This window comes from Oncorhynchus keta, chromosome 7 (genome assembly GCF_023373465.1).
Source record: "Oncorhynchus keta strain PuntledgeMale-10-30-2019 chromosome 7, Oket_V2, whole genome shotgun sequence".
Taxonomy (NCBI): Eukaryota; Metazoa; Chordata; class Actinopteri; order Salmoniformes; family Salmonidae; genus Oncorhynchus; species Oncorhynchus keta.
In genome coordinates this window covers 51,574,088-51,586,535 of record NC_068427.1, presented here as the reverse complement: position 1 = coordinate 51,586,535, position 12,448 = coordinate 51,574,088, and the positions used below count along the sequence as shown (strand labels likewise).

The window sequence follows — 12,448 nt, the reverse complement described above, 5'->3', positions numbered from 1 at the left end:
TTTTGGGGGTGATGAACGATGACCGACCGGAATAGGCAAGATGCAATAGATGGTATAAAATACAGTATATACATATGAGATGAGTAATGTAATATATGTAAACATTATTAAAGTGGCATTATTTTAAGTGACTAGTGATCCATTCATTAAAGTGGCCAGTGATTCGAGTCAGTATGTTGGCAGCAGCCTCTCAATGTTAGTGGTGGCTGTTTAACAGTCTGATGGCCTTGAGATAGAAGCTGTTTTTCAGTCTCTCGGTCCCAGCTTTGATGCACCTGTACTGACCTCACCTTCTGGATGATAGCGGGGTGACCAGGCGTTGGCTCGGATGGTTGTTATCCTTGATGATCTTTTTGGCCTTCCTGTGAAATCGGGTGGTGTAGGTGTCCTGGAGGGCAGGTAGTTTCTGCATACCGCACCACCCTCTGGAGAGCCTTACGGTTGAGAGGATCTGCAGAGAAGACAGGTGCGCCAGGCTTGTAGTGTCATATCCAAGAAGACTTGATCATGTAATCGCTGCCAAAGGTTCTTCTAATAAAGTAGTAAAACAAAAATCTCAAAGCTGTTTTTGCTTTGTCAATATAGGGTATTGTGTGTAGATTCATGAGTGGGGAAAACGGTTTAGTCCATTTTGGAATAAGGCTGTAATGTAGCAAAATTTTGAAAAAAGTCAAGGGGTCTGATTTTTTTCTACTCAGGTATTGTAGAGGTCCTGGATGGCATGGTTTACTACTTCAGGAATGAAATGTTTAGGTAACATTTAATAATTTGCTAGCCTACTCAAATATACAGCGTTTGTTCCTTTGTTTGTGGATAAATCTATTCAATAGTTATCATATCCAATAAGGAACTATCCACTTTCATGCATTTTTAATCAACCCACTGTGAGATTAACCATAGGAAAATGTTGTTTTCCATCTCTCCCCCTCCCGGCCCTCAGAAACGCACATCCCTGTAGACGGGGAAGCAAAATTAAAATTAAAATCAGAGAGTTTAATCTAAGAAATTAATCTGAAAACTATTTGATGGAGCTGCATTAATCTAAAGTCGTTTTTCATTTGTGCAAGAAAAATATTTTAAAAGTTTAACAGCAAAACACCTTTACTAATCTGTGCTGCTAGTGCATTATATTGTTGAATGATAGATGTCCATACAGTCTGTTAAAAACACCTTGGGTTGTAGAGCTGAGGAGTATGAAAACAGAACGTGTGCTGTGAATTGCTCTGGATTAGAACGTCTGCTAAATGACTAGAATGTAAAATGAGAAAGAAGCCTCTGTCTGTGGGATTATTATTCAAGCTGCTTTGTCACTTAGACGTTACGGAGAGGAGTCACAAATTAGTGTCCCTACACAGATTTAGAGATTTACTCATAGTTTATTGGTTTGTGTACACAGATTTAGAGATTTACTCATGGTTTATTTGCTTGTGTACACAGATTTAGAGATTTACTCATAGTTTATTGGTTTGTGTACACAGATTTAGAGATTTACTCATGGTTTATTTGCTTGTGTACACAGATTTAGAGATGTACTTATAGTTTATTGGTTGTGTACACAGATTTTGAGATGTACTTATAGTTTATTGGTTGTGTACACAGATTGTGAGATTTACTCATAGTTTATTGGTTGTGTACACAGATTGTGAGATTTACTCATAGTTTATTGGCTTGTGTCCACAGATTTGCAGATGTTATCGCAGGTGCAGCAAAATGCTTGTGTTTTCAGCTACATCAATAGGATGGTAGCGGGGTGAACCTTGCAATGAAAACAAATTATACTATACTAGTAATCCAGAATTTTAAAATGAATTATATAGGAGGAGCCATGACTAGAATACAGCATATAAAGTACCAGTCAAACGTTTGGACACCCCTACTCATTCAAGGTGTTACGGTTTTCTTCCGGTGAAAGAGAGGAGGACCAAAATGCGGCGTGGTTATCTTTATACATCTTTAATGAAGATGATCAATGAACAATATACAAAAAATGTGAAAAAACCAAAACAGTCCTATCTTGTGCAACAAACACAGAGACAGGGACAATCACCCACGAAACACTCAAAGAATATGGCTGCCTAAATATGGTTCCCAATCAGAGACAACGATAAACACCTGCCTCTGATTGAGAACCACTCTAGGCGACCATAGACTTACCTAGACTACTCTACTATACCACAATCCCATAACCTACAAAAAACCCTAGACAAAACACACCACATAAATAACCCATGTCACACCCTGGCCTGACCAAAATAATAAAGAAAACACAAAATACTAAGACCAGGGCGTGACACAAGGGTATTTCTTTATTTTGGAGAATAATAGTGAAGACATCAAAACTATGAATTAACACATATGGAATCAGGTAGTAGTAAGAAAAAAAAGTGTTAAACAAATCAAATTATATTTGAGATTCTTTAAAGTAGCCACCCTTTGCCTTGATGACAGCTTTGCAAACTTTTGGCATTCTCTCAACCATCTTCACCCGGGTCAATTTTCCAACAATCTTGAAGGAGTTCCCACACAAGCAGTACCTGTTGGCTGCTTTTCCTTCACTCTGCAGTCCAACTCATCAAAAACCATCTCAATTGGTTTGAGGTCAGGTGATTGTGGAGGCCAGGTCATCTGATGCAGCAATCCATCACTCCTTGGTCAAATAGCCGTTACACAGCCTGGAGGTGTGTTGGATCATTGTCCTGTTTGAAAAACAAATGAAACTCCCACTCAGCGCAAACTCTATGGGATGGTGTATCGCTGCAGAATGCTGTGGTAGCCATGCTGGTTAATTGTGCCTTGAATTTAAAAAAGAAAATCACTGACAGTGTCACCAGCATAGCAACCCCACCACACCTCCTCCTCCATGCCTCACAATGGGAACCACACATGCATCATTTCACCTACACCAGTCTAATGTCCATTGCTTGTGTTTCCTGGCACAAGCATGTCTCTCCTTCTTATTGGTGTCCTTTAGTAGTGGTTTCTTTGCAGCAATTCGACCATGAAGGCCTGATTCACGTAGTCTCTTCTGAACAGTTGATGTTGAGATGGGTCTGTTACTTGATCTCTGTGAAACATTTATTTGGGCTGCAATTTCAGAGACATGACTAAGTGGCTAAGTTCAGGACAGGGTACTGGGTGGAGGCTGGCTCGTGATGACTGTTTAACAGACAGATGGCCTGTAGATAGAAGATGATTATCAGTCTCTCAGTCTCAGCTTTGATGCGCCTGTATGGTCTCTGCCATCTGGGTGGTAGCGGGGTGAACCAGCCATGACATGAGTGGCTCAGGTCCTTGACATCCTGGAGGGCAGGCAATGTGCACCCCCGGTGATGCATTGGGCTGACCGCACCACCCTCTGAAGAGCCCTGCAATTACAGGCGGTGCAGTTGCCATACCCGGCGATTATACAGCACCACAGGATGCTCTCAATTGTGCATCTGTAAAAGTTTGTGAGGGTTTTAGGTGATATTTCAGGTTGTCAGTTCAACTTGAAACTTTTGATCCTCTCGACACGTAGAGATATTTCAGATAGGATGCATCCTTTTAGACACCCCCTTATATAGTGCTAGATTGGATGTAGATTGTTTGGTGAGATATTAACAGGCCAATTTACGTAAGCCTTTGTGATACAGTGCACTACCTGGCCCTGGCTAAAACGATTCCACTATAGAGGAGATAGGGTGCCGTTAGGTACGCAATATTAACGATCTGTTCTGACTTCCACAGAGGCTGAAGGAGCTGAAGCAGAGAGAGTTTGCCCGGAACGTGGCCTCTAAGACCAGGAAGGATGCGCGGAAACAGGAGAGAGCACTCCGGAGGATACATGAGCTGGCCGAACAACGCAGAGAGGTTCATTGGTGGGTGCATACTGTATGTCTCAGAACATTCCAGGATATGATTCATCACAGATTATTGGTTGAAGTGTGATCTGTCACAGATAATGTATAGGAGGATCCTGAGTCTTTCTGACGTTGGAGTCATAAAAATTTGACATACCAGTTCTGATTTTAAACTGATTATAATGAAGTAATTTCAACCAGATGTGCCCACTGTGTATCGTTTTGATGTAATGGGGAAATGCAGATGTCTAGGGATGAGACCTTGCTTGAGATACATGAATCATGAGCATTGATATCATTAAGTGAAATGGCCCATAACAATTGAGTTCCATTTACAAATGAATATGGACTTGCAAAATATTCATTCAAAATGTTATTTTTCGATATTTCAGCGCTCCAGGCAGTGGCCCCAAGTTCAAGTCCACTACGGTGGCAGTGGAGGGCAGCTTCAGAGACAGCTGTACCGATGGACCTTCAGAGGAGTCCAACAACTCCACAGTTCTGGAGACAGGAACCCACAACCACACCAGCACCGGCACTGGCCTGGCCACCAACAGCAAGACCCAGAAAACACTATACTGGCCTTACACGGGAAAGGCCAAGAAACAGACTTACAACAGGCACAAAATAGCATTCTCATTCTCCTTCCCAAAGAAAGCATCCATGAAGCTGAAATCTTCGGCCGCCGCGTTCTGTGACAACACAGAGGAGATTTCCAAAGAATGTGTCAGAAGACAGAAGCTCAGAATGCCCCTGGTTGAGTTGAACATTCTGGACTCTCCTACTGCAGAGGAAACGGGACCGGGCCATGGGACAGTGGAGGCTATTGACACTCAGCCTGGTGATCTCAGCCCAAACGGCGTTAGTTTTAGCGAGTGGAGCCAGAGGTCATCAGATGCACTAGCCAGGTCTGACATCCCGGTGCCGCCACAGTGCTCACATTTGTGTTCTGTGCTAGTTAACTCTGAAGATATGGCCAGACCGTATGTGTCCTCCGTCTCCCAATTACCTGCATTCCCAGGCAACCCAGACACAGTACTAGATAGACCGAACTCTGAGGAAACACAGAGAAACAGCCCAACAGGGGCCGAGCCGGAAACAAGCAAACTCCAACAAGATCGTAAAATAGCGGAGAGTGTCTGTGGGGAAGAGGACTCCTCCATTAGCAGTTTCTCTTCTGAGGTCGTCTCCGGTCCTGATGGTCCCCCTGAGAACGGCTCCTCCTCTCAATCCTCTCAGTGTCCTGGGACTGCGAGAGAGGAACAGAAAGGAGAAGACATTACGGTGGTGGTGAAGAGCCTGTCTTTCACCAAGCCCAGCCAGCCCTTCTTCTCTGTGCTCAGCAGAGATGGAAACACTGTTCTCCAGTGGCCTACAGAGATGTTGACCTTCACCAGGACAGAGCCCTGTCTCTCCTACAGCTGCAACCCCCTCCATTTTGACTTTAGGGCCTCACAGCAATGGCAGAGCAGGGCGAAGGTTAGTGTTGGTGACAGTCAGAGTAAGTTATCTGTGGCTTTGTGTATCAGCTCAACCTCTGTCTGCGCTGAGGGACCAACAGATGTTGACAACAAGCACAACAACAAGGCCTGCTCTGGCCCAAACCATCAGAGCCCTATCAGAGACGGCAGGGAGGCAGTGAAGAGGAAGGATTGTCTCATATGTGAGCACCACACGAGTGACACATACACAGAAAGTTGCAGCTTGCGACTTAAGAGACACAGCAGTGGCGGATATAGTAGGCACTCAAAAGGTAGGACTCAATCTGAGAAAAGAGCAGCAGGTGGCGAGAAATGGAAATCCAGAGACAGGCGCCATTATAGGAGCCACAAGAAGAAGGGGAGGAGGAGGAGGAGCAGGGGGATGAGAGGAGGGGGTGAGGAAGAAGAGGAGCACCACAGAGAGAGGGAGACGGATGGAGGGTTGGAGAGCAATACAGAGAAATGCAACAAATTTCAGAGACGGTCTGAGTGTTGGGAAGGACTTGATAGCCAATTTAGAGTCCCCACTTCACAGCAAGTGCAGCCATTAGAGAAGTCAAAGCAATCGACTGAGGACAGCAGCTGCGCTGCTCCCTTTGCCGCGGAGGACAGGGAGACGGAGAGGGAGAGGGAGAGGGAGAGGGAGAGGGAGAGGGAGAGGGAGAGGGAGAGGGAGAGGGAGCGGGTTGTGGAGAGGGAGGAAGAGAGAAGTAGACAGGAAACAGCAGGCAGAGTAAACGGCTCAGCGGGCAGCCTCAGCCTCAGCCTCTCGGATGAAAAGGTGTTTGGGAAGAGCGTCAGGAGAGACCCGGTCCATCCATCAACAGAACAGAGAAACACTGCAGGGCATGGCTCAAAGAGCTCCTCCCAGAGTCACAACAACACCCTTTGCCCTGAGAAACCTCCTGGGGTTGTTAGACAAAACGCAAGCAGAGTGATGACTGTCACGGCACTAGAGAGCTTAGCCACCGTTACCCCAAAACTAAGCATGGCCCTTTCACCCGAGAGGCTTGGTGAAGACTTGTGTGAGAGCTGGGCCAGGAAACGGAAAAGGACAGCATCAATGTCTCTGGCTGATAAGGAGCAGGGCCTTGACCTCCAGGGTCCATGCACTCAGTGTCAGCCAGCTGTAATGGTAGAGCCCAGTGGGCCAGTCCTATGTACCCAGTGTCAGTCCACTGTGGAAGAGTCCAATTGGCCAGATGGTTCAATGAGTGAGGAGGGGTCTGCTTGGTCTTGCTGTGTTTCTTGTGGTGGGGAGGGGAGACAGAGGAAGAGACAGAGAGGGTCCAGTTATACTCCTCACATCTCAGACCCTCCTGTAGGTCACAATGTTCTCATCTCAGACCCTCCTGTAGGTCACAATGTTCTCATCTCAGACCTTCCTGTAGGTCACAATGTTCTCATCTCAGACCCTCCTGTAGGTCACAATGCTCTCATCTCAGACCTTCCTGTAGGTCACAATGTTCTCATCTCAGACCCTCCTGTAGGTCACAATGATCTCATCTCAGACCTTCCTGTAGGTCACAATGATCACATCTCAGACCCTCCTGTAGGTCACAATGCTCTCATCTCAGACCTTCCTGTAGGTCACAATGTTCTCATCTCAGACCCTCCTGTAGGTCACAATGATCACATCTCAGACCATCCTGTAGGTCACAATGCTCTCATCTCAGACCTTCCTGTAGGTCACAATGTTCTCATCTCAGACCCTCCTGTAGGTCACAATGTTCTCATCTCAGACCTTCCTGTAGGTCACAATGATCACATCTCAGACCCTCCTGTAGGTCACAATGTTCTCATCTCAGACCTTCCTGTAGGTCACAATGATCTCATCTCAGAACCTCCTGTAGGTCACAATGTTCTCATCTCAGACCTTCCTGTAGGTCACAATGATCTCATCTCAGACCTTCCTGTAGGTCACAATGTTCACATCTCAGACCCTCCTGTAGGTCACAATGTTCTCATCTCAGACCTTCCTGTAGGTCACAATGCTCTCATCTCAGACCTTCCTGTAGGTCACAATGTTCTCATCTCAGACCTTCCTGTAGGTCACAATGCTCTCATCTCAGACCTTCCTGTAGGTCACAATGTTCTCATCTCAGACCCTCCTGTAGGTCACAATGTTCACATGGCAGAACCTCCTCTGGATGTAATGTCTGTTGACAGATGTGAGCTGAACGTCCAGAGTGAGAATCTAGTGAATACAGCTGTGGAATATCTTGAGGTTAAAGGTCAACTTGCCAGCTGTAGTGCCTTGAGTCAGCCAGCTGTAGACAGTAAGTCAATGGGAGGCTCTCCTCGGCTCCAGATTCAGAACAATGTTCCCAGCATGAAAGAGGAATGTTCCTTCTCTCCCTATCAAACTGGACCTGTAAGAGATCCCCCAAATCCCCCAGAAATAATTGGTATTACTAATGAAAACAAAAACAACACTGTTTGCCTCCCAAACTCTTCCACTGTTTCTCTCCCGATCATGGTACATCATATAGGAATGGGTAACGTAGGACAAGATTGTATAACAAGGAAATCAGTGGCAGTGGCTGCCCATGTCAGTCCACTGGGTGTGAGAGAGATCATCCCCCCATCCATCCCACAGATGTTTCACAGACAGAAAACCAGTCAGCACAGTCCCCAGAGCCACCCCACCCACCAGGAGTGCCACAGCCCCCAGCATACCCAGATTCAGAGGTTTCATCCTGGGGTTAGGGTTCAGGACGAGAGAGGGTTCATGGAGAGCCTGAGACCTGGCGGTACTAACGTTACAGCTGGCCACTACCACAATCACAGACCGCCATGTTTCCATCCGCATCACCTGTCTGACGGGATGGAGAAACAGCACTGTCTCGTTCAGATCCAGACCCACAGGCACGTCCTCCACCACCATCAGCAACATCAGGTGTTCCCTGGAAAGATGAAGCAAGTTCTGTCTGGGTCTCCTGTCGCGGTGTCCACCTCCTGTCCTCCCATGCTCCACCCCGTCCACCTGTCTCCATCCCCCATGTCCCCCATGCCAACCAGGTCCATCACTATCCGACACACCATTCTCCATCACCAACATCACCACCGTGCGGCCTTCCTCCCTACTCACCCCCAACCAACTCTCTTACCCCATGTTCTGCCTGTCCCAGTCAGCAGCCTGCCTATTGGGGCAGAAATGTGTCCCTCTGGCCCCTACCCACCTCCCTTTGTGACCTCACCACCACAACTCTCGGTAATGGCCCCGCCCAGTTTACACCACCACCCAATGGCGGTGACATTCCACGCCATGCCCCGTCCAGCCATGTTCCCCTCCATGCTGCAGCCACACCCACATCCCACTGTCATCCCTCTACAGCCCATGTTTTGATGACATCACATCCCACTGTCATCCGGGCTACAGTCCATGTTTTGATGACATCACATCCCACTGTCATCCGGGCTACAGTCCATGTTTTGATGACATCACATCCCACTGTCATCCGGGCTACAGTCCATGTTTTGATGACATCACATCCCACTGTCATCCGGGCTACAGCCCATGTTTTGATGACATCACATCCCACTGTCATCCGGGCTACAGCCCATGTTTTGATGACATCACATCCCACTGTCATCCGGCTACAGTCCATGTTTTGATGACATCACATCCCACTGTCATCCGGGCTACAGTCCATGTTTTGATGACATCACATCCCACTGTCATCCGGGCTACAGCCCATGTTTTGATGACATCACATCCCACTGTCATCCGGGCTACAGCCCATGTTTTGATGACATCACATCCCACTGTCATCCGGCTACAGTCCATGTTTTGATGACATCACATCCCACTGTCATCCGGGCTACAGTCCATGTTTTGATGACATCACATCCCACTGTCATCCGGGCTACAGTCCATGTTTTGATGACATCACATCCCACTGTCATCCGGGCTACAGCCCATGTTTTGATGACATCACATCCCACTGTCATCCGGGCTACAGCCCATGTTTTGATGACATCACATCCCACTGTCATCCGGGCTACAGCCCATGTTTTGATGACATCACATCCCACTGTCATCCGGGCTACAGCCCATGTTTTGATGACATCACATCCCACTCTCATTCCTCTACAGCCCATGTTTTGATGACATCATCATCTGACATGCCACTGCAGAAAGTATAGCTTTCAGTCTTCTTTTTTGCTGTTTTACTTACAACTATTATTTCAAATGGGGGCGAAAGCAACAACAAACAAACAAAAAGTTACTGTCAATTTCATCTCGTACTTAAAGTAGTCTTTTCTTCACGTAACAGCCCGAAACCTTCTTTAACAATGGAAAGGCTACTGCCTATTCAGAGTGATAAGTGATTTTCGTTCATACAATATTATCCAGAAATATTTCCTTTAGAGTGACAATCAAGCATAACTACAGAATTAGAACTTGTGCAATACTACAAAACCAGTCTGAAGCAGATTAATTATTAGAGTGTCCTCTAGACTGTATTTTTTTTTCTAGTGAAGTGCTTCAATAGTCTACCTTTAAGGGCATTACACGCAATACTAGTTCAATTAAACATGAACATAAACACAGTCCGTTTTTTTAGTGCAAACGGTACGTGTGGAGGAGTTTCACTCTACGTTCATTTTGTTTCCTAAAGTATGACAATTCATTCACAGAACACTCTATTGTACAGCATTCCCTCCGTAGTTTCAGACACAGCCCCCCCCCGCCCCAAAAAGTAAAGTATGCATTGAATGAATGGGTCTGAGCTGAGGCTGTCCTTATATGGACACGGTACGGTTACGTATGTAATGAGATTTTATACATTAGGTTAAAAAGAAAGTGTCAGTGTCTTTGTAATCACATAGCCCTGATTGATTCTGTACCTAAATCTGCTTACCAAGTGGTCGCAAATGCTTCCCCATAGGCCTTCTCCATGTAATTGTAATACAGTAGATGATGAACACTGTTCTGCCGTTCTGCAACTAATTGAACTTGATTTAAAAAAAATAAAATTAAAAAATGTTGTACATTGTTGTAAATTAGCCATATTTATAATTCACTTGCAGGATTTATTGTAAGATACAATTCTGATTTTATAGTGCAAGTTACCCCTTTATGTAATATCATCATTATTTAGATACAACTATGTTTTTACTTACGTTTTGTCAACAGAATGATGTTGAGGTAAAAATAAATAAAATGTAAAAAAAAAATAAAAAAAATGTAAATAAAAAAATATTCCTCTTTCTCGATTCTCCAATTTTTTGTTTCAGATGTGTGAGTCTTTTAACTCGCCACTCTGCAGTACACTATAATGAATGCAACGTCCGTGTTAAGTTGACTTGCTGATAACATGCAGTCGGAGAGAAAGGTATTAAATGGCGTAGTTGAGGTGGTAAAAGACAAAAGAGGAAATGCAATGTGGAGGGAGACTTGTCTTGGAGATAAAGCGCGGTTGAATATTTCATCTAAAAGAGAGAGATTACAACAGCAACAACATCAAATATGATGGCCGATATAATGTGGTGTAAATGTAGTCAGTCTATTTTACAATGAGATGCATTAAATCTCCTGCAAGCAAGGCTTCGTCAAACACGCCACATGCTGTTTCACTGCTACAAATGACCTTCAGAGGTCTAGAGCTGTCACTATAAAATGGCCGCTGTCACCTCCAGGCTTCTACAGTGTTTTCCACTGTTATTGGTTCATTCGGGAAACACCATTAGGTTTTGCAGCAGCACATATTCTTCTGGGATCCACAATGTGACGAAACACTCATCCGCTGATACACAAAAACACCACAATGTGACGAAACACTCATCCGCAGATACACAAAAACATCACGATGTGACAAAACACTCATCCGCAGATACACAAAAACACCACAATGTGACAAAACACTCATCCGCTGATACACAAAAACACCACAATGTGACAAAACACTCATCCGCTGATACACAAAAACATCACGATGTGACAAAACACTCATCCGCTGATACACAAAAACATCACGATGTGACAAAACACTCATCCGCTGATACACAAAAACATCACGATGTGACAAAACACTCATCCGCTGATACACAAAAACATCACGATGTGACAAAACACTCATCCGCTGATACACAAAAACATCACGATGTGACAAAACACTCATCCGCTGATACACAAAAACATCACGATGTGACAAAACACTCATCCGCTGATACACAAAAACATCACGATGTGACAAAACACTCATCCGCAGATACACAAAAACACCACAATGTGACAAAACACTCATCCGCTGATACACAATAACACCACAATGTGACAAAACACTCATCCGCTGATACACAATAACAGACACGCAAATGTAAAATGCACTGCTACACAAACAATAGAATAATGGTGTGTGTGTGTGTGTGTGTGTGTAGATAGTGTGATAGAGCGTGATAGTGTGTCATAGAGTGTCTGTGTGTAGATATACTGTGATAGTGTGTGATAGTGTGTCTGTGTGTAGATATAGTGTGATAGAGTGTGATAGAGTGTGATAGTGTGTGAAAGTGTGTCTGTATGTAGATATATATATTATATAGTGTGATAGAATGTGTGTGATAGAGTGTCTGTGTGTAGATATAGTGTGATAGAGTGTGATAGAGTGTCTGTGTGTATATATAGTGTGATTAGAGTGTGATAGAGTGTGATATAGTGTGATAGGGTGTCTTTGTGTAGATATAGTGTGATAGAGTGTGATAGAGTGTCTGTGTGTAGATATAGTGTGATAGAGTGTGATAAAGTGTCTGTGTGTAGATATAGTGTGATAGAGTGTGATATAGTGTCTGTGTGTAGATATAGTGTGATAGAGTGTCTGTGTGTAGATATAGTGTGATAGAGTGTGATAGAGTGTGATAGAGTGTCTGTGTGTAGATATAGTGTGATAGAGTGTCTGTGTGTAGATATAGTGTGATAGAGTGTGTGTGTGTAGATATAGTGTGATAGTGTGATAGTGTGTGATATAGTGTAGATATAGTGTGATAGAGTGTGATATAGTGTAGATATAGTGTGATAGAGTGTGATATAGTGTAGATATAGTATGATAGAGTGTGATATAGTGTGTATATAGTGTGATAGAGTGTGATAGAGTGTCTGTGTGTAGATATAGTGTGATAGAGTGT

General features: G+C 44.6%; 1 protein-coding gene across 1 annotated transcript in view; it reads left to right on the top strand.

Moving 5' to 3' along the window:
• The window catches only part of LOC118386449 (zinc finger protein 804A), a 181,453-nt gene extending 171,449 nt beyond the window's left edge, over positions 1 to 10,004 (top strand). Inside the window, exons 3-5 of the mRNA XM_052521820.1 lie at positions 3,727 to 3,857; positions 4,232 to 5,951; positions 5,997 to 10,004. Coding sequence (XP_052377780.1) covers positions 3,727 to 3,857; positions 4,232 to 5,951; positions 5,997 to 8,669 — 4,524 coding nt within the window. The 3' untranslated portion in view covers positions 8,670 to 10,004. The remainder of the gene's footprint in view (positions 1 to 3,726; positions 3,858 to 4,231; positions 5,952 to 5,996) is intronic.
• Positions 10,005 to 12,448: the final 2,444 nt, after the last annotated feature.